This window comes from Triturus cristatus, chromosome 5_2, assembly GCF_964204655.1.
Source record: "Triturus cristatus chromosome 5_2, aTriCri1.1, whole genome shotgun sequence".
In the NCBI taxonomy this organism is placed as follows: Eukaryota; Metazoa; Chordata; class Amphibia; order Caudata; family Salamandridae; genus Triturus; species Triturus cristatus.
The window spans coordinates 34,667,877-34,695,342 of record NC_140588.1 but is presented as its reverse complement, the minus strand read 5'-3'; the positions used below and the strand labels follow the sequence as shown (position 1 = coordinate 34,695,342).

Genomic DNA, 27,466 nt, shown 5'->3' with positions numbered 1-27,466 from the left:
AACAGTAATGGTCCACCATGGTCGGGTGATCAGCTGGCTTGTCTGCCAAACTCCAAATAAGTCCCTTTGTCTGGTTTCTTATCAAGACTATTCAATGGTCCATTATTAAGTGAGATACTTTGCCCAATACTTTCAAATTAGAGCTGGGTGGTTAAAAATACTTTTTATGCCTGAGTTCTTTGATAACTTTTCACAAATAATAATTCCTTTATAATCTCTTTTGCACTACACATTTTTAATTGTGCTAACCTATGTGTTGTTTTTGTTTCCCAGATCTCCAACCATGGCTGGAGGACTCTTTGCTGTCAGTAAAAGATATTTTGAGTACTTGGGCACATATGACATGGGAATGGAGGTATGGGGAGGAGAGAATCTGGAACTGTCGTTTAGGGTAGGTACAGACTATAACTAATGTTTATGTAATAATAAAATCAAAATATAATTTTCTTACTTACTGCTCACTGCATGACCAGGTTCTACAGTCTGATTACTTCTTGTCAACAATTTGGAGAACTCTAGATAAAACATTCAAAATAAGCTACTAGCTGTTTTGTCTGATATCCCTTCCAAGGGATATCAGACATATCAATGTAAACACATACAATGGAAACCAGTACATCACATTTTTTTACAATGCATACATTTACATTTGACTTTAAGAAAATATTTAGATGATTCATTGTAAAGGTAATATACCCATTTGAATAGCTACGTCAATTTTAGGTCGAGCCTGGGCAGCGAATGCACTACTCTGTTGCATGCTGTATTGGAGTATGGAATAGAAGCCCCACCTACTCTCCGCCCATATTTGTTATTGGCGTGTGTCATTGTCCTTCGTAAATGCTGGCTTCTGAATCGTCAATAGGCTTGTTAGTCCCTCCGTGGTACTGCCTTGTCTTCATTTGTAACCTCCCATGAGGACTAGCCCTTTTACTTCGGTTGTTACACAGTGCGTCTTTTTTAGTCTGTAAGCACTATTTTCTTTAATGAGTTTCTCCTACTGCAGGCACAACATGCTTTTCTGCAACATTCAGCACGCCATGCGTGCTTTCACTTAACGAGCAGCCGGGACAAATGCGGCCACTCTTTTGAATAGGTCTCGCATTTACAAGAGCTTGAGCTATTGGCATTGCCTTTTATTTATGTGTTAATAAGCAAACCAGATAAATAAAAGGCATTACAAATGTGTTATTACAGCTGACTAGAGACATCACAACTTGACTGTTTTATACAGGGATTGCAGGTTCACATATATAATAAAATGTTAACTGCTATGGAACATCGATGCAGCATCACCCAACACTTGCCTCTCGCTCCCATATGTCTTCTCAGAACTCTGAGGAGCTGCTTTGTTTAAGCTGCTTCTCTTTTACCTCTATGAGAGGAGGTACAACCTTTCCATTTTTTAATTTGCCCAGATGTTAAAACGTAAAAGCAAGTTTGCACATTCAAGTCAACGTACATTGTAAGGTCACTCTTTATTGTAGCATGATGCATAGATAGTCCTTAAAGCAAGCTGCTTTGAATGTCATATTTCAGATTAGCGTTAGCAGTTCAATGAGAAGTGCAACATTATCAATCTGTTTGCCCGCTATCCTGATCTAAAAAAGTTCACTTCTTACAACTTTCTTAGAATATCAAATTCCTTTGCTATGACATAGTGGAGTCTAGTTCCTACTCATTTTAGCTAGTCCTCTAAAATTCCCCAGACATATTCGACATCCTTATTCTGTAACTCAGAATAAAACTTCAGTTGATACACAGCCTTTCACAACTGGAGCCCAAATAGTAGCATAGTGAACATTTGGAGCATATTTTCAAATCGATTAGAAAGAAATGTTACCTTATTTTAATTAACTTCCAACAGTAAAACAGCAAGAATGCCATCTTTATTTCCAGATGATTACAAAAAATGCTGATAAGATGAGGATGAAAAAGAAACATGCTCTTGAAAACAAATCGAAAGCATGGAAAGCCACGTTCCTTTTTAATCCATCATCTCATTGCGGTTGCCCAGTATTTTGCTTTTGGCCCTGTATTTTGTCCCCACAACCTAGGAATACTGATCCAGTGGGTTAGGAGAACAGTTGTGATGCCGGAGGAGGTAGGTTGTGGGTTCCAAGAGGGACTTTGACTGTACCCTCAGATCAGAGATATTACCTAGTAAATTGGAAATACTGCTCCCTTTCACTGATAATTCCCCATTTCCCCCCAGACCTTTGCTTGTATATTTTGGCTGCTTTCAGTAAACTATTGCTCTGATTAGGATGTTGGGCAGATATCGGTCTGGAACCACCCATCCATAGGTCTACGGGTCCGACCACTTGATTTGGATGTGATCGCCAATAGGGTGGTTGGAAACATCTATTCTACAATGGAAGCTCATGCTGCGGGCGGATTAGACCCGCAGCACAAGCTTCAATTGTGGAATGGATGTTTTTAAACGTCGCTGCCCTGTGTGGCAGGCACCATGTGGTGCCTGCTAAAACAGTGCAGGGATGTTTAGCTCCATAGATGCTCCCCAGGTCCATAGCGGATGGCCAAGGGGGAAAAGGGCCCAGCTAGGGGTCCTCAGTGTCGCTTTCCGCCAGCCTTTCCATGTCAGAAAGGCGACATGGAATGGCTGTCGAAAATCAACTTCGTAATCCCGACGGCGGAGCCGACGTCAATAAATGGATTATGTTGTCTGTCTGACATACTGATGGGCTCCTTGAGCCAGTTGGAAGTGCAGTGGACGGTCCCTCTACCCGATACCTCCATCTGCCACATCGTAATGCAACTGGCGGACCACAGGGGCAGATGTCGCTGAGCCCGACACCGATGTGTTGTCAGTGTCGGACCCACCAACATCATAATCAGCCCCTAAGTATCTTGCTGAAACACATGCTGCCTGGTTCACAAAGGTAAGTTACACTTTTTAGTAGGTTTACACTTTGTAGGAAGTATACTACCTTTAGTATTCACAAGCTCCAAGTGTAAACTTACTACAAACGTGTTAGTTACATGTTGTCACCTCCTGAGTAATAATGCAGTTGGCTTACTGTTGTGTAGTTGGTTGACATCCCTTCCTAAACCACTCCACTTACGCCCTTTAAACTCCTCTTACTCCTCCCTCATCCCCTCTTACTCCACCCTAATCCCATCTTCTTTAGTAGAAAGTCTGCCACTACTGCCAACCTCTCCTCCGTGTCCCTTCTGCATTCCCTACTAAAATCTATATTTCCGAGTACATTCAAATTACTACATTACTCATAATGACTCGGTGTCTGAAAGGGTTTCTCTACCAAGATCAGCTAGTTAGTTACGCATTCTAATAAATACCCCCAGCCAAGACCTTAGCTTTCAACATTATAAAGAGTCTTGAAGTTATACGCAGTCCACAAATAATCAGTGTGGTTCACTGAGACAAGGATTTCTTTGTTATTTTTTATTTATTTTTATTTGTACAATACAGATAGGAAACAAAAACAAGCATACCCACATACGTTTCTGTTTACCATGAGATTGACATTTATTTATAAAGAATAGACATTTATTTTACATACAATGAGTCACTTTGTTCTGATTTTCTGACAGGAATCTAAAGCACTAACTTTTTTCAAACATACACTAACTAAAACAGCTGAGCCAATCACAGTCTGGTCCAGGCTGGCCTTTTATTCCATCTGACAATTTCCTGGTGGGCTAGAGCTATTGGAGACCCACTTTGAATCACTGTTGTCACCTCTGTCACTTTTCCCAGCTCTCCGAGGTTAATTTCAGCTGGCCCAGTAGCTTTGAGAGAGGCAGAGGGAGTTTAGAGAGGTAGAAGAGTGTGAGGAGAGATGATGGATGGATGGATGGATGTAAAGAAAAAGGATAAGGAAGGGAGCGAGGTTGGTTTGCGCATTTTTGCCAGTGCTGCTTATGGTTCCCAGCCCGGCCCTGAATACAGTATAACAACCACAAAGTAAGTGTTACATCATAAATTAGGGAATGTAATTTGTTCATGTTTGAAATATTCTGGAAACCCATCTCTCGCTAATTTAGATATAGGAGGTTCTAGGTAGCTATTAGGAGTGGACAGCAATTGAACCATCGAAATTGGCTGCTACACTCCACCCTTACTATAATACCCAATACAAAGTGGGTGATAAAAACAATAAACTGCTGAAAAGGTCATGCAGGGATTGGGGGTATTAAAATATATTGAAAGAGCATAGAAAAGGATCCCACACTAGTGGTAAATTACAGAGATGTAGAAAGAGCACAGAGGTCTAATAAGGCAGGCGAAGAAAAACATACTTTCCGGGATCTGATGCCTCTTAATGTCCAAACAGGAAAGTGCCCTCCAGTAGAAATCCCAACGGAGGAAAAAGCCTGAGAGCAGAAAAACGCGAATAAGGCAGTAGACTTCCAGGAGAAGATGTCAGGATGAAAAACTGGAGGGATCCAAGCAGAGGATCGAACAGGAACAAAAGACAGAATTACTGGAAAAACCGGGATAACTAGTTGAAGCAAGAGCGATGAACATCAGGGCAGTATGCACGAAGCGTTGCAACTTAAGGAATAGGCCGGAAGACTTAATTAAATAGTGCCCCAAACTGGACATTACAAAGAAGCTATCTTAAATTGGGAAAATATAATGTATGTGAATGCAGAGGTGGCTATCTTTGATTGGGCTTTATATGAGTCCAGAATCCCTCCTTGGGAATTCTGGAAAGAAGAAAACTTGAGGAAATGGAGGAGCTGATTGCATCTTCTAGTCACAGTTTTCCCCATGACAGAGGCAGAGTGGCACCAGCGGTTCAGCCGCCGCAATGTAAGAATAGGCGTGCAACTGACACCTGTCGGCACATAGCCAGCACTCCCTGCCAGCATCGAGCAGCATATCCTGCCCACCCAATAAGAATTTACCCACTGGTCGTGACGTGAGTGGCGGAGCCACAATATACCCCTGTCACGGGGTCAACGGGACAGACGGAACAGGGATGGGACGGGCCCTTTAAGGACGATCCGGACCCGTCGGAGGTGGAGTTCGCCCCGTGACGTCAGCCTTCGCCAGCCTATCCCACGTATCGGCGGTGGAGAAAAGGGTGGGTGCGGAAGACGCCGGCGCGAAAGCCTGGAGTGAAGACGGAGAAGCGGAGAGAGAGGGAGAGAAACAGAGAGAAGAAGTGGTTGTCGGCCAGAGGAGGTATCAACTGGCAAAGAGCGTTGTGGGAGCCCTGTGGAGGGAGAGCCAGGAGGCCAACGACAACACTCATCGCCCAGCCACGCTTCAGGAGAAGCGTGGCTAAAACAGGTACGGAGGAAACTCCGGGACTTCTATACACCACGGGAGGGAACGGGTAGCTGCAAGTGCTGCAGATCGGCGCATATAAATTCTCCCTGCTTCCACGGACAGAGTAAATCTACAGTCACACGCGCAATCACACATCATACGCTAGGGCCCATCACACTAAATTCACACTATTACTCTATCCACACTGAATATAGGAGAGAAAACCTAAACCAATCTGCATCTACAATGAGGTCAATTCGACCTTAATGACATTGTCCCGAGTCATGATTTTAAACATAAGGAATTCATTTGAAACTCAATAAATGACAAAGAATAAACACCCGACACTGGAATTCAAACAAATGCTCGTTTATCTAAATTAATTCAAATAGAAAGTCAATCATTAGCAAAATCGTTATTCTCATAATTACCTATTCTAGCTAAATGGGTCAGGACAGGTCTCTCGGTAAAGTCTCTCGAGCCGTCGTCCTCAGCATAGGAAACGTCCAAACGCGATGACCACAAGGAAAGAACGAACGAACAACACGGACCCTCTCTAGTCTAACATATTTATAGGGAAAGTTGCAAATAAAAGTTACAAACAAATGTTAGATATCCGTTGAGCTACTGAGCAGAGCAAGCAGGAAAGGAAGTCTCTTGGTTACATTTAGAAAACCTACGCTCAGGAAAAATATCAAAAATAAAAACACGGAAGAAGGAAACTCAAGTTTGCAAATGTTTCTTTCGTAAATGCTCTTCCTCGATATCTTAGCAGAGCCACCGCAGACTGGTCATTGTTCATTGTGGCTTTATCCTTGTCCAAGGACAGTTGGAATCTTTCCAAAGCTGCTGTCCTCACGGAAAACTTTCACCCAGGTAGAAGCTGTGGTCAGGTGACTCTCGACCATGTTCAGCAAAGCCTCTCATCAAAATTCGATCACTCGAGCGCAGGCTGTAAATGGCAGCCATCTTGTTTTAGGCCAAAACGGACCATCTTAATTTAAAGAAACACAAAACAACGTTACCACATCATAATGATTGTACAGTGTTAAACCCCACTAATACCCTTATGTGTATGTACTTATCTAGCCTTCTGCAACGCAATAAAGCATTAGCACACGTTATTTTAAACGCACAAACACAAAACAAATAGCACTTTTACAATACTTATTTAGTTAAACCGCACATTTATTATTAAGCAACATATATGCATTCCCACGTGTAGTCTCTTCTCATCAGTAATGTTGGTTAGTCAAGACTCTTAACAAAACTAATAATTAGTAATTTAAAATCAGTAATTTTAGTCATAACATATAGACAAAAACTGGAGCTTAAAACTCGATAAATTTTCAATAGAAAACTCTGCTCCAGCAATCCCCCCTTTGGTGATATCTTATCACCACAAAAACCACCCAAAAAGAAAAATTTAGTCCCAATTTTTAGGAGAAATTGAAAATGTCTTTTATGACACAACATTAAACACCAGACTCTCTCACATCATCCCTCCTTGATTCCAAATACACACTCTCCCTCAATTCTTCTAATTCTATTTCCTGTGGGTCTCTCCTTGACCTCTTTTGTTTCTTCTCAGCATTCCCTCTGATTATTCTCTTTTTCCCTCCCCTGTTTTTACAACACAAACACCCCAATCTTAGTATCAATAAAGCAACAATTATGCATGTCAAAGGAAACAATATTTTACCAATAATGGTACTACCTATCTTAGCAATAAAACTCTTAACAGCAACTATCTTATTAGCTATTTTAGTCCAGACACTTTCAGCTTCTAGTGGTAGTAATTCTTCATGTAAATCAATAATATTTTTGATATAGATCTTTAGATCTTTGCTTTCGTCAGGAATGTAAGTGCAACAATGTTGAACTTTCAGCATTCCACAAACTCCACCCTCTTTGGCCAATAGAATATCAAGGGCAAGTCGATTTTGCATAGACATGGCACGTACGGCAATCATCTCCGTATTTACCAAACGAAACCCTCCAGCGGTACTTGTCGATAAGCGATCCACCACTGTTGACAGTTTCCGAATCCCATATGCATTCATAGAAATTCCCACTGCTGGAATTAAAGCACCAAAAATGTCACCCACTATCTCTGACCAAGTTTCTCTCTTAAAACGTGTTAGTAAATTAATGTGTTCTACATCTTCTATCCTATCTATATGAAAAATCTTTACCAATGGTCAGGCAACTTGTAATAAGCCTTGTTCCCACAAACATAATACACTCCTGGGAAAACTGGATCTTCACCACCTTTAAAACCCCATCCTGTTGCAATGAAGTATGTATCATGACACTCACTAGTCCCAACAAAATATGTATCATATTGGGAATTCTTTCTGGTAATGCATAGTTTACCCTTCTGTGGTGCATCTAAAGCCAAAGTCGGACTAGCCCCATTCTTCAACTCCTTTCCCATCTCAATGTCCCAAATTGTCCCACTCATTTTTAATTTCCCTGCCTTCTCATGCATGCCCATTCTCCTTTCCTCTACCATATTTAGGAAAGCCTTCTCTTCTTCTTTCAGACTGCAAGTTAAATTGTTTCTAAAAATATAATCTAAGGTTAATTCTTCCTTCTCAATAAAAATCTCACCAAAAATGTTAGCTTCTTTAGCTGGATTCAGCTTTTTGTTCATAGGCAATTGCCCAAAAATGTTATCTTTATTAGACATCTCGTAATCTATTTTCCCTAACAAATAAAAAACACTACTTAACACACTACATGAAATTCCATACGTAGCTGGTAAATGGTGATAAGTAACACCCTCTGAAACGGATGCAGGCAATTGCATACATACGTAGCAATCCCTAACTTCCATTGTCTTTACGTATTCGTACAACAACTTTGAAAAAACATTGCTAGAAAAATCATTAATCGACCTATCTTTATGTACGTAAATGTTACTAATTCTAGTTGGAACTACTTTTTGTGAACTCTTCTCTACATTGGTCACATTCTCAGTATGTATTCCAAAAGTGTCTATTGTAACTCTAAAAGTAACTAATAAAGCTAATACACCCCATAATAGCATTAATAATCCAGTACAGCAGCAGCACATTCTACACCATCTTTTCAAGAAAGCACATCTACTTTGATTATTCTCTGTGTTAGCCATCTTACTACTTTGGCAGTGTCTTTTGACTTAGCCTCTTCTACTCCACTACTGGAACACTAGAACACTAGATTATTTCACACAGCTAATTTCAGATTTTCTCTTTTCAGTTTTCTCGAAGTGACTCCTTCAGTTCACTCAATTTGGATTTTCATCACTTTTCACTTCTTCTTCAGCAACATCAAATTGTATCAGATCATCAACAACATCCTGTGCATCCGACTCTTCTCCAATGTCAGTCAGGATAACTTTTAGAATTCCAAAAGTTTTCTCCTCAACCACTTCTCGTACGGTCCCCTCTGGATTTCCTTGACCTTCTGCCTCTTCACCTTCAGACAGTGCCACATACGTCCATTCCGGTGACCTATACTTCTGGTTAGGTTTTCTGATTCTCTTTATCTCCTCTGGTTCTTTTGTAACCTTTTGTTTTTCACCTTTTGTTTTATTCTGACTTGACACTTCGTTCACCTGTTCAGCTTTTGATGAATTTGCTCGTGTCAGTCTGTACCTCAGTCTCTTTATTCTGTTGGGCCAAAGATCTCCTCTTACAACCCTTTTTGGTCTCACCTCCTTATTATTTCTTTCTCCGATCCAAGTTCTCTTTCTCAGAACTCGACCTTCTGATTTCTCATTCTCACTCTCATCTGATTCTGTCTCATTTGCCTTTTGTTCTTCAACAATTTTCCTTCGCTCCACAGTCTTTTCTACCACCAATTGAGACTTCCCTAATTCTGTCCCTCCTCGGGTCTCCGACACGCAATCTTCTTGCTGTCTACTTGTCCCTTCACCTAGCTTATCAGGAATGTTCCCTACACCTCCTCGGGGGTCTTCCGCAATCTGTCCCTCTCTATCTTCCTCTGACCCTGCTTCTTCAGGTGTAATCTCAAGTGGATTTTCAACCTCTTCATCTGAGTCAGGTGTAGTCTCTGTGGAATTGCTCCTTTCTCTTCTACTGCTTGTTGGAACTTCAGGCACTCTTACAGAATCTGATCTCTCCTCTGAGACTCTCAATGTTTCTCTTGAAGCCTCTCTTGGAAAGGGAAAAGAATCACTCAACTCTCTTTCTCCTTCACCTCTTTCAGGATTTTTCCCCCTTCTCACTGGTTCAGTTTCTGCATCATCACTGGAATCTGACTCTTCAAAATACTCCTTACCAGTCCCATCTTTTGGATTTGGAACTCTCAGAGTATGACTTGCATGCACCCAGTTTTTCACACCAGCACACTTTACTGCAGTTGTCGTAGTCAGAATGACTTGTCTTGGCCTTCCCCACCTTGGAACCAAGCAATTTCTTCTCCTGTGCACCTTAATCCTCACCCAGTCCCCTGGACTCAGATCATGGGCTTGCTTCTTCTCAAGTGTGGTAGCGTCTTCTCCAACCTGGTGAAACACAGAATGAACTGCGTCAGCCAGGCCTTTACAGTAATCCAAAATCATGTCATCAGTTATTGTCATCAACTTGTTGACAGGCACAAATGCATGTCTCATCGCACGTCCCATTAAGATTTCGTGCGGACTCAAACCTGTTGTTCTATCTGGAGTAGACCTAATAGTCATCAGCACTAGAGGCAAGACATCAGGCCATTTCATTCCAGTGGCTAAACACATCTTACCAATTCGGTTTTTTATTGTGCCGTTCATCTGTTCAACAACTCCAGAAGCCTCTGGTCTGTATGCACAATGTAGCTTCTGCTGTATGCTCAATGCTTCACAAATTAAACCCATGAGCTCATTGTAGAAGTGTCCACCTCTATCAGACTCAATAGTCACTGGGAACCCGTACCTAGGAATCAACTCTCTTAACAGTAACTTTGCAACTGTTATTCCATCATTTCTCCTAGTCGGATAAGCCTCCACCCATCTTGAGAACAAACAGACTACCACTAGAACATACCTCAATTTGTTCACTTGGGGCATTTCTATGAAATCTATTTGCATTCTGGTAAAAGGACCTCCTTCTCTGCCTATTGTTCCTAGGCTCACCACTGTCTTTTCCCAGTATTGAACTGCTGACAAATCAAACATCTTTGACAGATGCTCTCTGCAATCAACCTGAACTTTGCATTGTACCAGGTCTGTTTAAAAGACCTAATCATTGCGTCCCTCCCCAGATGTCCTTGGCCATGATACATTCTTGCCATTGTCGACAGCATTGAGTTGGGCATGACTGGTCTACCATCTCTATAGATCCAAACATGATCTGTTTCTCTTGGGGCACAACCTGCCTTGATCCAATCTCTCATTTCCTCATCTCCTGCCTCATCCTGCAACTGTTTCACTTCATCCCACGTTTCTAGGACATTAGTAAACATCACAGAACAAAAAGACATTTCCCTCTCTCGTGCCCTATTAATCGAATGATTGTTTTTAGCACAATATTGTGCTATGTCGTTGGCAAATCTATTACCAAGAGTAACAAAATCATCTCCTTGTCCATGAGCAGCACATTTCACAACTGCTAACTCTTTAGGCAGCTGTATCGCCTCAAGCAACTTTCCAATCACCTCAGCATTCTTTATTGGAGTCCCACTCGACGTCAAGAAACCTCTCTGTAGCCAAAGCTGGCCAAAGTCATGAACTACTCCAAATCCGTACTGACTATCAGTCATCACAGTCACTCTCAGATTCTTCCCAATCTTGCAAGCTTTTGTCAATGCCACCAATTCAGCCACTTGTGCAGATCTTACTCCTTTCAAAGTCGAAGCTTCCATAACTTCTGAAACCTTGCACACTGCATATGCTGCACTTAGCACACCATCATCAGTTCTCAGACATGATCCATCCACAAACAACACATGATCACTCTCAGGCAACGGCAAATCTCTTATGTCTGGTCTTGGTTTTGTGCAGTAGTCAAGCACATCCAAACAATCATGATCAACATCATCTCCCACATTCACATTGTCAGCATCTGGTAACAACGTTGCTGGATTCACATTCAAACATCTTTCGAGAGTCACGTTTGATGCTCCCTGAATGATTTTCTCATATTTAGTCAGCCGACTATGTGACATGTACTGAGTCCTGCTTCTTGTCAAAAGAATTGCCACATCATGAGGTACGAACACCCTTACAGGATATCCCATTATTATGCCCTCACTCTGTTCCAAACTTCTGCATGTAGCAGCTACCGCTTTCAGGCAACCTGGCAAACCCACAGCTACGGGGTCAAGTGTCGATGAGAAGTACGCAATCGGCCTTCTCAGTTGTCCATGCTTCTGAATTAACACTGAAAGTGCACATCCATTTCTCTCACTGCAGTACAACTCAAACTCTTTCTCATAGTCTGGCATTCCCAAAGCAGGGGCTTCACACATTCTGCTCTTTAACTCTTCAAATGCCGCCATTTGTTCTCCATCCAATTCCAACGGGTCTCTCACCTCACTTTTAGTCAACTTAATCAGTGGCTTCGCTATCAGGGAGAAATTACTTATCCACTGACGACAATAACCCACCATCCCCAGAAACATCCTCACCTCTCTCTGGGTCATCGGGGCTCTCATTCCTCTGATAATTTTAATCCTGTCATCGGTCACCTTTCTCAGACCCTTTTCAATATTGTGTCCAAGATAATGCACCTCTTTCTTGCAGAATTGCAATTTGGCTGGAGATACCTTTAACCCTCCATCTGCCCGATGATTTAGTAAAGCTATGGTATCTACTTCACAAGCTTCACGTGTCTTCGATGCCACAAGTAAGTCATCGATATACTGCACTAGTACTGAGCTTTCAGGCATGATCAAACTCTCCAATGACTTTTTCAACAACTGATTGAATATCGAAGGACTCTCTGTATACCCCTGTGGGATACGACACCATGCTAAAATACGCTGGCCAAACCGGAATGCAAAAATCGGCTGGCTGTCATGATGCAATGGAATTGAAAAGAAAGCATGACACAAATCAATCACCGTGTACCACTCAGCATCATGAGGAATCTGATACAAAATCACTGAAGGATTTGGCACAATGGGACAACATGCCACCACAATTTTGTTAACTTTTCTCAAATCTTGCACAATCCTGAACTTTCCATTAGGTTTCTTCAGCCCCATTATCGGTGAATTACACGGGCTACTCAGTAACTCTCTCAAAACACCCTGTTGAATCATCTTGTCAATTATAGGAGTTATTCCCTCAATTATTTCTGGTGTCAATCTGTACTGTGGGATATTAGGATAAACAATCTCCTCTTTCACTGAAATCTTCACTGGATCTACATTATTCATCAATCCCACATCTTCTCCAGTAAAATCCCAAACAGCTGTTTTCACAGTGTGTCTCAACTCCTGAGGCAAATCATCTGGATTAAACACAGCATATGTACCAACAATCTCACTCTCTCTATTATCTAGAGTCATTCGGTACAAAACATCCTCATCTGGTGTTTCAAAAGCTATTCCATCCGGAGTACAGAAAATTGTACAATTCATCTTGCACAATAGGTCCCTACCTAACAAATTCACTGGACTGGTGTCACAGACTACGAATCTGTGCATGTCTGAAAATTTCCCTATTCTTACCCTCACTGGTTCGGTAAGACGAGTCTTAATCTGTGTATTGGCTACACCAACTACTTGGATTGCTTCGTCCGAGAGAGGAAGATTTCTAATATCTGCTGACCTGACAGTTGATCTCGTCGCTCCTGTGTCTACCAAAAAAGTAACACTCTCCCCATTTATTTTCCCATCTACAAATGGTCCTGCCTGGTCTATTTCTAGAATTGCACCAAGTATGCACTCTTCCTCCTCTCTTCGGCACCGTCAATAGTCCCCTTCAGACTCACTCCCCTCATTCTTTAACCAGTACTGCTGTACCAGGTTAGAACGTCTCGGTTTGTTTACCTGCTCATCATTGTAGAATCCTGAGTCCTGGTTATACTTTTGGGACCCTCTATTCTGTGGCAAGGGCGGTTTTGGCTCTTGACTCTGCTGTCTGACAATCTTCTGCTGTTGCTGCTGTTGATTACACCCCTCGTTCTGCACCTGTTGATTTAAGGGTTTACTTTCATTACTCACTAATGGTGGATTGGTACACTCGGATCTCCAATGCCCCAATTGTCCACCGTTGTGACAAGGAGACTTCTTCTTAGCCTCCTCTAAATTTCCCTTTCCTTTTCCCGCATATCTGGGTCTAATTCCTGGATTATTTGCCTGTTCCATCAATTGTGCTTCTTGTCTTTCAGCAACTTTCACCTGTGCCCACATTGCTTTCTCTTTCAACTTTCTCTGTTTTGCCTCAATCTCATCACTGAAGTACTTTGCATGTCTCAAGATTTCATCAATCTTTTTACTCTGCCAATCAACTGTATGCTCACGTATTCTTTCACTGATTTCAGGTCTCAGGCCATATACAAATCTGTATACAAAATGACTCAAATCCTTATCACCCAGGTGTTCATCTCCACTGAACTGTTTGAAAGCCAGTATCAGCCTTTCGTAAAAAGCATGAACTGATTCTTTTGCTTCCTGATGTGTTCGATCTATCTTAACCCAGTCTGTCTCTTTCGGGGGTACTTTATTTTTCAGAAACACAATTACCTGCTCGTATTTTTTCATAACCTCTGGATCTGGTGCTCCTGTTTTCGGATCTCTTGGATACTCTTTAGCAGGCAAATCTACAACTATTTTCCACTCTGCCCACAAGTCTGCTGGAACAATTATATCAAACAGACTATTCAGGTCAATCCACAGCACTTTTGACAATTTCACAAACCTGTCTACCTGCCTATACCACTCGACGGGCTTTTCTCTCAGTCGAGGGAAATCATACGTAAATGATAAAATATCCTGTCTAGTCCATGGGACATGTACATCCTCCTCCAGGAATCTCTCTCATAGGATAAGCATCCACTGTTTTCTCCTTTTCTCTCACAGGAAAAGCTGAGTAAGTCCTGTCCACTGAATCTTCCCTTTTCCTGTACCACCTATCCTTCCACTTTTCTACATCACCCCATTTTCGCAATAAGGCAATCATTTCCTTAATCTGTCCTGTTCTGCCAGCACCATTTAGATTTTCAATATCTTTGTCAGAGAAATCCACCCTGTAAGGCTTCTACAAAGCTTTCACTTTATCCATGTCAACTCCTTGTTCACTCGCTATTGCTCTTAACCTGTCATGTGTACTCTTAGCCCTCCAGGTGATGCTTTTGCACATAAATAACAATTCTCCATCATGATGGTTTTTCAGTATATCTGTAGGAATTGTCCCTGCAATAAGCTCCTCCAATTCTATGCGCAACCTGGCTACATCAATTGCCTGTGAATCTTTATCCCTCTTTTGAAGAACTTTCAACCAATCATTCAAATCTTCAGCTGTTATTTCAGTAGATTTTTTCACTACACCCACCTGTTCTGTCATCCTCTGTGGTTCCAAAATTGTTCCTCCCAAACAACCAGTATTCAATCCTGAATTAGGCTGCACATCTAACCCTCCACTACATGTGTCATGTCTCGACTGCCTCGAATCATTTCCTCCTGTTCTCATTCTTGATTCCTCCAAAGTACAAGTACCAACCAAACCAATTGCAACATAAGGAACTGTCAAACTATTTTCACCCATTCTTTGTTTATCAAAAATAGGCACAACCGGACCAATAGTTACAGGCACTGTAACCGCTTCTAGATTTTTCGTCAGCTCTCGGATTTTCTCAGTCAGCTCAGATGTTGTTCTGGCTAATTCTCTTGTTTTCTCTTCACTGACTCGATTCTCTCTCTCTCGCTCTCTCTCTCTCTCCCTTTCCATGAAAGAGCTACCACTTTTCAGATCAGGTGTCACAACTTCAGTTTTAATATTTCGCAAAGTATCTCTTACAGAAGTAGAAACTGGCGTACTCTCTTCTGGTTCTGGTCTATACGGAGGTGGTCTCTTGTAAATCATGTCATCCAAGACCTCATCCTCGTAATCAGTAACTCCATACCTTCTCACTTCTGTATCAGGCACCTTTTCTGCACCTTTCCTCCCTTCCGCTTCTTCAACTGTCCTCATAGGATATAATCCTTCTGACATACTAGCATCTCGCCATCTCCTCATTCGATCATGATGAGTCTCACGATCATATTTCCTCCCAAAAAAGTACCTATAATTGCCTCCACTCCTCTGCTTTTCTCGCTCATGCACCTCATCTTCCCATTCCACCAACGCCTCGAACTGTGTCGGCCTTGGTCTAGGCTCTAGACACATCATCTTTTCCCGTAAATTTCTCAACACGGCCAGATTAAATGAACCATGTTCTGGGAACGCTAAGACACCATCATCCTTAGTATACTTAGCCCAGTTGTCCAACCATATACAGGTATGATACCCATATTTCGCAACCATGAAGGATGCAGGAGTTCTCGTCGGAGGTAGCAATTCACCCTCTCTAGTTATTACATTTTTATCCTTGTCGAACCACCTCTTTATTTTACCGAACAAAGATTTTTTCTTCTTTTCCTCCGGTTGGTAATACATTTTAACGTTTACCAATATTCTCTAGTCCCTTCCGCAACTGTACAAATTTTTGTCCAATAACAGCGCGACTCACACCAACGCACCAATCCTGGAGCGTCTACGTCACCCTGTACTCCTTCCAATCCCTGCGCGGCTCACACTAACGCACCAATCCTAGCGCGAGCACTGTTCTGATCCACTATCCAATCACAGCGCGGTCTGTATGACATCAGCAGTCTACCCCTCCTTTACAAAGCCTTCTTAGTAGACTTCGTTTCAGATTCTTACAAAATCTATTAGTTACAACATATAAACATCTCCATTGTCTGCTTCGCTAACCACAGAATAGTAAAGATAATCTTTCTCACAAGAATCCCGCTTCTCTCTAGAACAGCGCTTACCTCTGCTCCACTACGGAATAGCTACTTTCGTTGACACAGTAGCACATCCCTCTACTCTGCCCTTCTAACATGCATCCATTAACTGTTTCCTCTAGGACTGCTCCAAAGAGTCTTACAATCAACTAAATGCTCATACATTCACGCACTTTTACACCAGAAAATGTAGCACATACACACAGAATCCTGCCTTTCCCGAGAACAGCAAACAGTCTGTCCCACTACAGAATTATAACACACGTTAACCAAGCAGCGCTTACCTCTGCCCAGTCCTTCAGACAAGCTCAGAAAATACCTATTACTCCTCCAGCGATAAGCTTTAACGGCGAACCTTACGGATCCCTGGGACTTAAGACCAGAGTTTCACAGATAACCTTCGCTACCATACACACTCCTTGTATACCGAAAATATATCTCTAATAGTAACACACGACGATGTCACTGATTCCAAACCCAGACAATGTGACGCGCAACTTCAATTGTCACACGTTTTTCCCCGCATACGTACAGGGCCAACAATCCCGTTTTTCCCAAGAGCAGCACTTACTTCCCTCCGCCCTACTACGGAACCGTCACCAGCTCCCAAGTTCCAGAAGCCGTACACACTACATAGAACTCAATACGATGACCTCAACATATAGTATTAGTACATATATCAACATTAATCCAATAAATCAATGAATCAAAAGCCTTTGTACAAGCAATCTAATCAGATCAAGACAATGATCAAACCATCATACTGCTACCAGGAAACTGCTGCAGATCGGCGCATATAAATTCTCCCTGCTTCCACGGACAGAGTAAATCTACAGTCACACACGCAATCACACATCATACGCTAGGGCCCATAACACTAAATTCACACTATTACTCTATCCACACTGAATATAGGAGAGAAAACCTAAACCAATCTGCATCTACAATGAGGTCAATGCGACCTTAATGACATTGTCCCGAGTCATGATTTTAAACATAAGGAATTCATTTGAAACTCAATAAATGACAAAGAATAAACACCCGACACTGGAATTCAAACAAATGCTCGTTTATCTAAATTAATTCAAATAGAAAGTCAATCATTAGCAAAATCGTTATTCTCATAATTACCTATTCTAGCTAAATGGGTCAGGACAGGTCTCTCGGTAAAGTCTCTCGAGCCGTCGTCCTCAGCATAGGAAACGTCCAAACGCGATGACCACAAGGAAAGAACGAACGAACAACACGGACCCTCTCTAGTCTAACATATTTATAGGGAAAGTTGCAAATAAAAGTTACAAACAAATGTTAGATATCCGTTGAGCTACTGAGCAGAGCGAGCAGGAAAGGAAGTCTCTTGGTTACATTTAGAAAACCTACGCTCAGGAAAAATATCAAAAATAAAAACACGGAAGAAGGAAACTCAAGTTTGCAAATGTTTCTTTCGTTAATGCTCTTCCTCGATATCTTAGCAGAGCCACCGCAGACTGGTCATTGTTCATTGTGGCTTTATCCTTGTCCAAGGACAGTTGGAATCTTTCCAAAGCTGCTGTCCTCACGGAAAACTTTCACCCAGGCAGAAGCTGTGGTCAGGTGACTCTCGACCATGTTCAGCAAAGCCTCTCATCAAAATTCGATCACTCGAGCGCAGGCTGTAAATGGCAGCCATCTTGTTTTAGGCCAAAACGGACCATCTTAATTTAAAGAAACACAAAACAACGTTACCACATCATAATGATTGTACAGTGTTAAACCCCACTAAACTTATCTAGCCTTCTGCAACGCAATAAAGCATTAGCACACGTTATTTTAAACGCACAAACACAAAACAAATAGCACTTTTACATTACTTATTTAGTTAAACCGCACATTTATTATTAAGCAACATATATGCATTCCCACGTGTAGTCTCTTCTCATTAGTAATGTTGGTTAGTCAAGACTCTTAACAAAACTAATAATTAGTAATTTAAAATCAGTAATTTTAGTCATAACATATAGACAAAAACTGGAGCTTAAAACTCGATAAATTTTCAATAGAAAACTCTGCTCCAGCACAAGCGGGTGGTCACGTTGTGTTGCGGTGACCTTAACTCTCCCTATTGGCTGGGGTACGAGGGTTGGCGTCTTTCCTACATCTTTTGGTTTACACATGGTGACGGCGGGTGCATTTTTGCAATACCCACACTCCCCTTCCCCTTAAAGGTAATTAGACCGGAGGGCACTCGACTAAATCCCGTTCTCATCTTTTTTTTTGGGCTGAGTCTGATGACCTAGCCGAAGAGCCTGGGACTCTGGGGAGAAGAGGAATGTCGGAGCCATTACGCACGATCATCGTACTCATCATGGTGTTTTCTGCCTGCCCTTATACCTGTAAATAAAGGACGTAAACACAGTAGTCCTTGAGTCTGCTTTCTTGCTCAGGCCTACCCTCCTTGTACGCCCTGCAAGGCTACAACCCCTCTTCCCCCCACGAATCCCTGGGCTTATGAGGGAGCAGGCAGAAGAAACAGCGATTCAAGGCAGGAGCATGGACATGAGTCATCCTCCCAAGAACGCTTATTAGGAGGGTAGCCTTTCTAATGAATCAGGAATTGATGTGTACTACGAAAAAGGCAGGAATCACAAATCTTGTGTACTTCATACTGAGGTTCATGATTAACCAAAAAAAGGAGGCCAAGTATAAAGACTTTGAAAAGGATCTGCTATATAGGGTTTCAACTGGGAAGAGTGAAAAACAGGATGAATTATCCAAGGATTAACTAACATGAGTGATTTTGAAAGGCCCATGATACCGGGGCTTGAACTTGTTGACAGAAAGGTGATATGGTCAAAATTTGGAAGATACCAAACATTGTCTTTGATTTTATAAGGGGGTGGCTATACGATGAAGATTGGACTGAAATTTATGGCGAATGGACCACAACTTGCGGCAAGGACATGGAAATGACTCTAACCTACTGAATGGAGAGCACAGGGATGTAATCCCTGGAGACAGAAGAAAGAAGTAGAGCGGTAGCACTATGAACGTAATTATTATGGGAGAATTCAGCCAGTGCAAAAAAAAATGACCAATCAATCTGAGTAGAATTGCAAAAACAGCGAAAGTAGTGTTCAAGCCCCTGGTCAGATGCTCAGTCAGGCCATTAGTTTGTGGGTGGAACTCAGAAGCCAAGGCAACCTTAATCTATAAGGATTGACAAAGGGATTTCCAAAAATGGGATGGGGCACGGCTGCACCGGCGGGTCAGCTTCTGTAAGAGTAGACGTGCAACCCGGCGGCATGTAACCCTCACTTCCTGCCGGCTTCTAGCAGCATATCTCGCCTGTCCGATAAGATTTGGACATCAGGCATAACGCGAGTGGCACGGCCACACATACATGATGGTCAAATTAGATGGTTAGGGGAATTTTAAGGTATTGTTAAAAAGGGCACTAGCCCAGGCATTCAGGCCTTTCCAAGGCACCCAGCTTATGTGCCTGGTCTGTGTATGAAAGGTGGTTAGAGATACTCTCTGTGCTTTGTTGTTGATGTGTGAGGGATGCTTACCATGTGGTACCCTCATTTATATGCAGTAAAAACATATGGTTGTTAAAACAGTTGACATTCCTGATAATGGAATGCTTGAATTTTTTTTTAGAAGTCAATGACCTCTTACAAATGCAATTTTAACTGTATAGGGTATGTGAGTTTCACTTTTACATGTATTTGTGAGAACATGTGTGGACGCAGAACAGTTACACTGCAACAAGTGTCCTGAGAGAGCACTAAACTCACATATCAATCACTTCTCGCCCTTGAGTGGGTGAATCTCTGATGTAAAGGAGAACATCCTCCGCATATACAAAGATTGCCTGATGAGTATCCAATATTTCTAGTCCATTTACAGCCATAGGCCATAAAGTAGTGTTGTGCCAGGTGGCCCATAGCTAAGGCAAACAATATAGGTGAGAGCGAACATCCCTGTCTGGTACTTCTCTCAAGTTCATCTTAGAAAAGTAGATGTGTTACGTTTTCAGTTTTACCAGCAGATGTGATTACAGTATTCTGATCCAACCCAACATTTCTGGACCAAATTCTATTTTTACGAACATGTTAATGTTAATGTTATAAGGTTCTTATATAGCGCCTATCACCACGGGTCTCTAAGCGCTAAACAGAAGACCACAAACATAATGATGCCTCAGAGCCATCCGACATATAAGCAGGGCCAGTTCAGTGAATCGAAGGCTTTCTCCACATATGTTGCCGTCCCTGATGCCCAAGGCCAGTTAGAGGTAATAGAGGCAAGCACATGGAAGAGTCACCTAAAGCCAGGATAGGCCTTATGCCATGTATTGCCTCTCTCTGGTCTGGGTGCACCAGTTTGGGTGGCATTGTGATCAATCTGTTGGAAAGTACTTTGCTTTGGATATTGTAACCTAAATTTAGAAGTGATATTGGTCTGTATGAGATCTTTTCAAGATTGTCCTTTCCTGATTTTGTTAGCATCTGTCATTGATAGTATAAGAAATTTAAAACTTTGTTGAGTTGCAAATTTATCGTAGAATTCTACAAGCAATGGATCGGATCCCAGTGTTTTGTTCCTCCACGTGGTTTGAATGGCTTTTCTAATCTTTAGACTGTTATAGGCTATTCTAGTGTTTTAACCCACTTCTGTTTTGGCTTTTGCTGAATATAAATATGCTCTGATTTCCGTGCCAAGTTTGTATATAATATTTCTGGTATAGAATTCTAATCACAGATTTCTCAGCTTTTAAATGTTCCCCAGGCTTCAGACTGGTCCAGAAACTTTTTTCAGCAGTACATCTGCATGCCAGTAGGTAGCGCCATGCTGCTCTGCACTGACACCATTCCACTTTGGAAATGATGTGTGCAGCCTATATAGGTGTATAGCCTGTACGCTGACAACAGTTCATTCCCTTCCGTGCCACCAGGCGAGAATTTGGAGGTACCGCTCATCTCTTTGAGATAGTTTTTTAACAATAGCTTTACAGTGTGGAAGGGAAATTTCACTTCCCAAGATGACAGGATTCAAACCCTTTAAGGATGATCACAAACAAATCTCTTTGACAGATACTCATCAGGTTTGCCTGTGGTGCCTGGGGTGTAGCCAGCCCTGGCCCCTTGATATACCTCTGTAAAAAAATTGTTGTCCAACAATTTTCATTTTTCATTTGTGTTTTTGTATGATTAGAGCAGTATTTTACCTTGGATAAACATTGCTAGTCCTGGCCGAATTTTTCAGGACAACATTTTTAAAAATGACGGAGGTGTTGCAGTGATGATGTAATATTTCAGGAACTATGAGACCTATGTACCTCATTTCGGTGTCAAAAGATAGGTTTTAGGGGCCAAGTAGTCTTATAGAGGCAACAAATAACTCCTACGAGCAACCTTTCTGCCATTTTCTACAATGATGGCTCTGTAACAATGTGTTTTAGCCAACATATTGGTAATTTATTTTAATATTGTTCATGTTTCAGGTGTTCTGTTAATTCAAATTCGTAAACATGAGCGAAGCAGGTAGTAGCAGAGGATCTTTACCTCCTGACAGAGTATTGCCAACCACAAAATCGGAGGACTCCAACAACAAAAAATGTGTCATTTGCCAAACTAATCTGAACGAAAACCTAACACCAACTGCGGCTGGATAGAAGAGAGTTTGAGATGCTGTAGAAATACGGCAAGACAAAGTTCAGTAAAGATTGAAACTGATGGGTGAAGAGGATCAAATATTTTATCGTTGTAACAAGTGCTACAAGTCGTATACAATGGAAAAGAGCCTGGAAAAAAATTGTCAAGAAATCGCAGAAACCAGTGAATCACAACAAGAATCTGAGTCTTCTGAGAAAGTGACAACAACCAAACTCACTGCCCATCTACTTAGAAGATCGATGGCTACCCTTTGTCTACCTCCAATAACTGATCACAAAGCAGAGGATCTACAGTGTGTTGTCTGTTTAGCCAGTACAAGGGCCGAAAGGATTGATGAAAGAACAAAGTACAGAGTATGTGAGTCTCAAAGTACAAGCTTGTTTTTATCTGCAGCTTATTTCTTCCAAGATGACGTTTTCAGCCGAGTAGCTGATCTAAACAGCGAGGTGAATGTATTTGCAGCAGATTTGTATGCCCACCCGAGCTGCATGCGTGCATACATTCGAAAATATGAATGTACAATGAGCACCCAGCAGCAACTTAACCACCAGCCTTCAGTTAAGTTTGCACTCTTTGAAAAAGCAAATTAAGTTTTAAAGCCACTCTTGAGTGCTGGCTACAGGTTCATACTCCGTGAGATCAGAGTAATAATGGTCAGCATTGATTAAACTGAAATTAAGATTTTTCTGGTGAGAATGTACAATGACAAAAATTGTTTTTGTCAATCTAACAAAAAGAATGAGCCTCCGATGGTGTTCTCAGCTGATTTGACTCTGGATGTTCTTGCTGCCAAAATAACATCACAGAATGCAGTAAAATCAGCAGAACCATTTTAAGAACCCGTCCTGAAAGATTTAGATTATAGACTTAATGGCAAATTTTGTGATGCCTCAGAGCTCTGCAAATCATTGGAGTCAACAAGAATGCCTGGTGTTGTCTTAACACTTTTTACATCATTGTTTAATAGCAGCAAAGCAAAACTGTTACATACTAAAGTTCTTGCGTTTGGAGCAGAAGCTGACAACATTGACGATGGCTTTGAAGATATAAGAAAATAAGTGGAAGACTGTCCCATGAACTGACAGGCTAATCCTGTGCAAATGTACTGTGTTTACCAAATAATGTTTTATGAATTACATCCCGGCAAAAAGAAAACTCCACTACACATGATGACTGCCGACGCAATCTTTGACAAGTGCAAAAGTAGAGAGCTACTCACTTCAATAAATAGGATTGGTGCATCAACAAGTTATAATGACATAGTACGGTGCAGAAATTTGTTATCAGCTCATGCTGTAAAATCTTGCGAATCTGACAGCACACCACTTCCAAGTCACTTTACCAGGAAAGTTTTACAATTGCTGCTCTTGATAATTTTGATTTTGAATAACAGCTCTTTGTCTGGAACATCCAGCACACATGATATTGTCATGGTGCTTTTTCAAGACTATACCAATTAAGTATCTGCTGGAAAACAAGCAGTGTCAGCTGTAGGAATAAACAAACAGAGCTGCAATCTTATAACCTACCTGCCTTGCTATTGTGTAGAAAATCAGTACAAGCCATCAACACATCACAGTCTACCCGAAAGTTTCAAAGTGGCTGAGGATATGGATCTTTTTTTACCTGAAGCTGCGGTCTGCAAAGCTGATTTAACTGAATTTATTATATCGCTTATTCGGTGCGTACTGAAGAATGAAGAAAAGCCATTTCCTCCGTGTGCTGGAATTCATGCTCTGATTTTCCAGAATACCGTCCCACTGAAAAAGGTTGGATTTTTACCAATAATACCATCTCCAGTCACAAACTACGCAAAAGTATACACAACTCTAAAAAATGTCCAAAATGTGTGTGCTCAGCTTGAAGACCAACCTATCCTGCCAATTTTCTGCGATGAAGGTGTCTTCTGTTTTGTAGCTGACATTGTTCTGAGCAATCCAGTAGAATTTGATGATCTTTATCCAGTGATGGGTGTTTTCCACATGGCAAAACTTGTGTTTTGGTGTGCAGGAAGTTATCTCAGTAGTGTGGCATAGACAATGCACTTATTGAGGCTGAAATCTTTGGAAGCAAAACTGTCCAGTCAGTATTGAGCGGAACCTATTATGTTTGTTTGTTACAAGGTATGCTCATCATATCTGGGGCTATAGAAACATTACGTTGGAATGCTTTCTGGAACAAGAATGACAAATTAGGTTTTGCATTTCTTATCTCAGAAGTTAAAAAGGCACGGGATGCACTTCATTCAAAAGACATAATGCAAAGCCGGGCAATCTACAATACACAGTCAAAATCAGAAAACCTGATAAACAAGTTCCTAGAGTTTGTTAAAGAATGCGAAGAATAATCAGAACTGTCCATGTACCTGGGAAACGTTTTACATATGATAGCTCAAGTGTAAAACTTGGTACGTGCTGATCAGCAAGGTGATTTGGAGCTGCATGTGAAGACTGTGGAGCCACTGATTACTGTGTTTTGTGAATTCAATTGCATAAACTACCTGAGATATGGGTCCTGGTATTTGGGGAGAGTGAAGAATCTAGAGGTGGAAAAACCATACCTCTATAGAAAAGAAATAATGTGGTGAACGACAGAGAGAGAAGGTTCAAAGCTGTGGCTCCAGGTATGAAACTGGAACAAATAATCCAGAGATCACAGAAAAGCTCCAAGGGAATTGTTGGTCAGACACTTAAACTTCAATATGTTTCTCAACGGCAGCTAGTTTGCTATGACGCCCATTCTATTTTCAATGTTTTCAGAGAGATGACAAATTCCAAATTATTGAAACATCGTGAAAATGTTCCTCACCACAAACTTGTGGGAAGGAGAGGGGAACGTTTTAATAAACATGTTGACAGCCTTCTTCATTTCATGCAGCAACAAGGAAACTCTTTTGAAATTACTGAGCCTGTGGCTACACAACTTCGTGACTAAACAATATGTGGATAACGATATAAAGACACGTCTATTAGATGTCCTGGAACAGAGATCGAAACTATAATGCGGAACTGAAGCAGGAGAGATTTGTATTGAAATAGAAAAAGCATTTTGACATAATCACTGAAGCTAAACTTTCACGCCATAATAAGAGTTTTGTCCAACCAGCCACTACAAAACAGGTTACAAAAAAAAACCTTTTGCAAGCACATAGATAGATGCATGTGGCAAAAGAAAGGGGTGGATTTATCAAGGACATTCTGTTGCATGATTTATTCCAACAAACTCATTAGTTGATGAAGATGCTGCAACCAAACCAGTAAAGCACAAACTTGTACAAAAGCTGGAAAAACAATTTCACCTGAAGAACTCCAATTCGAAAAGCTGTCCTCATTGAAAACTGCTGTTGTTGTGAGCTATATGTCACAATTGCGAATTGTCAAGGTTTTATCCATGCAAAACTTCATGGATAAAACCTTGGATAAATCCTTGAGAGGTCATTCAAACTGTTCTACAGATATGAAAGTCAGTGTGCACCTTGCAAGAACTGCACATTGTCTTTGACAGTTATCTCAAACTATCTGTCAAAGAATGTGAGAGAATCAGACAAATGTCTACAAGTGTAAAAAATTGACCTTGTCTGCATCAAAAATTCACCTTTACCAGTGCAACTTGATAAATTCTGGTCATCAACATCAAACAAGATGAACTTGGAGATGTTAACTCGCTAAAGCATTGCTGATGCTTCAGTGAACACTGAATTTCCAATTATTGCAAGTGAAATTATTGTCAATGAGGAGTTGATGCCTGCAGAGATGTATTCAAAAGGTACAGGTCAAATTGTTCAAGAACGTAACAGCAAATTGGAGGAAGCTGACCTTCATGTTGTGCCACATGTTGGGTGGGCTGTTCAGATGGTTCCAATTGAGTCATTGCACTGTCAAATGACACAGATATTTTTGTGGTACTTAGATTTTTTGCAATGTTCATTAGTCAAAGATTGTCAGAGTTATGGATAGAATATGGAACAGGCGAGAAAAGACACGTAATCTCGCTACATATTCTACTTGATCAGAAGATGTGTAAATATTTTGGATCATACATATGTAGAGAAAGATCCCTGTGAATATGGTTGGGAAGATAAAGATGGGGTGCTAAAACCTACAAAATTTCTTAAGTCTTTACCCACAGAAGTTACACATACATGTACTTGCAAAACCTGTGCTACAAAAAGATGTTCCTGTCAGTATGCTGTTCTCCAATGTTCAACATTCTGCAATTGTACCACAAGCGATTGCCAGACCAAGTACATAAAGTGAACGATGAAAATGTGTCTAAAACAGGAGTGATAAAAAATTTTTACTTTATATTCGGATCATAAACATTGTTTGTTTGTTTCATTTTATATAAATCTCGTCTTCTCCTATTATAGCTGCCATTTTGGAAAATGGTGAAAGGGTTGCTTTGAGGAGTTATTTTCTGTCTCTATAAGACTACTTGACCTCCAAAACCTATGTTTTGATACCAAAGTGAAGTATATAGGTCTCATGGTGCCTGAAATATTACCTTATCACTGCAACACATCCGCCATTTTTAAAAATGTCATCCAGAAAAATGTATCCCAGATCAGCAATGTCCACCCAAGCTAAATTACTTCTCTATTGATCCAAAAACATAAATTAAAAATTAGGTGTCTGGACAACAATTCTTTTACAGAGGTATATCGGGGGGCCGGGAATAAGCCGAGACTCAAAGGCTCACAATGACCGCGTTAATGAACCCAAAGGCCGTACAAGAATGTGTGGTGAAACTTATGTTGCCAAGTCAAGAAGACTGCAACAAGACCGGTCCAAGTCGAAGGGTTAGTCCTGGCATCTTTCCTTGTCCAGACGTTGCAGGATTCGCTCTTGAGATTAGTCGTTGTCTAGCTTCAATTCTCGGATAAGTCGAGGAGAGAACCAAAAAAAAACCAGCCGCCCCTTCACATTCTCTTGAGAAGGTACGAGGGCATCATCATTCTTCTGAATTTCCATCCAGAAGTCTGTCAATCTCAGATGCCATCCCGCAACATGTCCCGGCACTACCCAGGTTTCTGGGGCCGTCTGCGACACAGAGGAAGATCAAAGAGTTCCGTGAGTCCATGCTCCACCTCTTCAGATCCTTACCAACTCCCTCTGGTGCACCAATGGGCCCCAAGTAGCTGAAAGCCCCAATCTGGATACTGCTGGTAAATTTGACCTTGGCACCAGTTTGACCCTCTGAATCACCAGTGGACCTCCTTCCGCTCCTGTCTTGACTCCAGCACTGTGCCCCATGCCTGCTCTTAGAGCCTCGATGCCGGGATACAAGGTGCTCATTGAGCTGTCTGACTCTGGCGCTGTTCCGCACTCGACTGAGGTAGCGCACAACTTTCATCGAAGCGCTACCTCTTCCACTTGACACACCACCTCTGCCAAGAAGAACAACTATGTTACATTTCTTATTTGGTATAGATATGGACAACCATTATGAGGTGGATGATGTCACTGAACAACCATACCACAGAGACAATTTGTATGCTGACATTCAAGAAGCCAGTGACCTTGCTACTTCCCTTAAGTCTGAACTCTTCTCATCCTCTGGCCCTGCCACCGAGGAGAATGCTTCTTACACAAGGGTCACGCTGAAGTTC

At 41.5% G+C, this 27,466-nt stretch overlaps 1 protein-coding gene across 1 annotated transcript in view; it reads left to right on the top strand.

The window, feature by feature from the left end:
• GALNT4 (polypeptide N-acetylgalactosaminyltransferase 4) overlaps positions 1 to 27,466 on the top strand; it is a 755,766-nt gene that overhangs the window by 511,095 nt on the left and 217,205 nt on the right. The window contains exon 7 of the mRNA XM_085606793.1: positions 274 to 391. Coding sequence (XP_085462919.1) covers positions 274 to 391 — 118 coding nt within the window. The remainder of the gene's footprint in view (positions 1 to 273; positions 392 to 27,466) is intronic.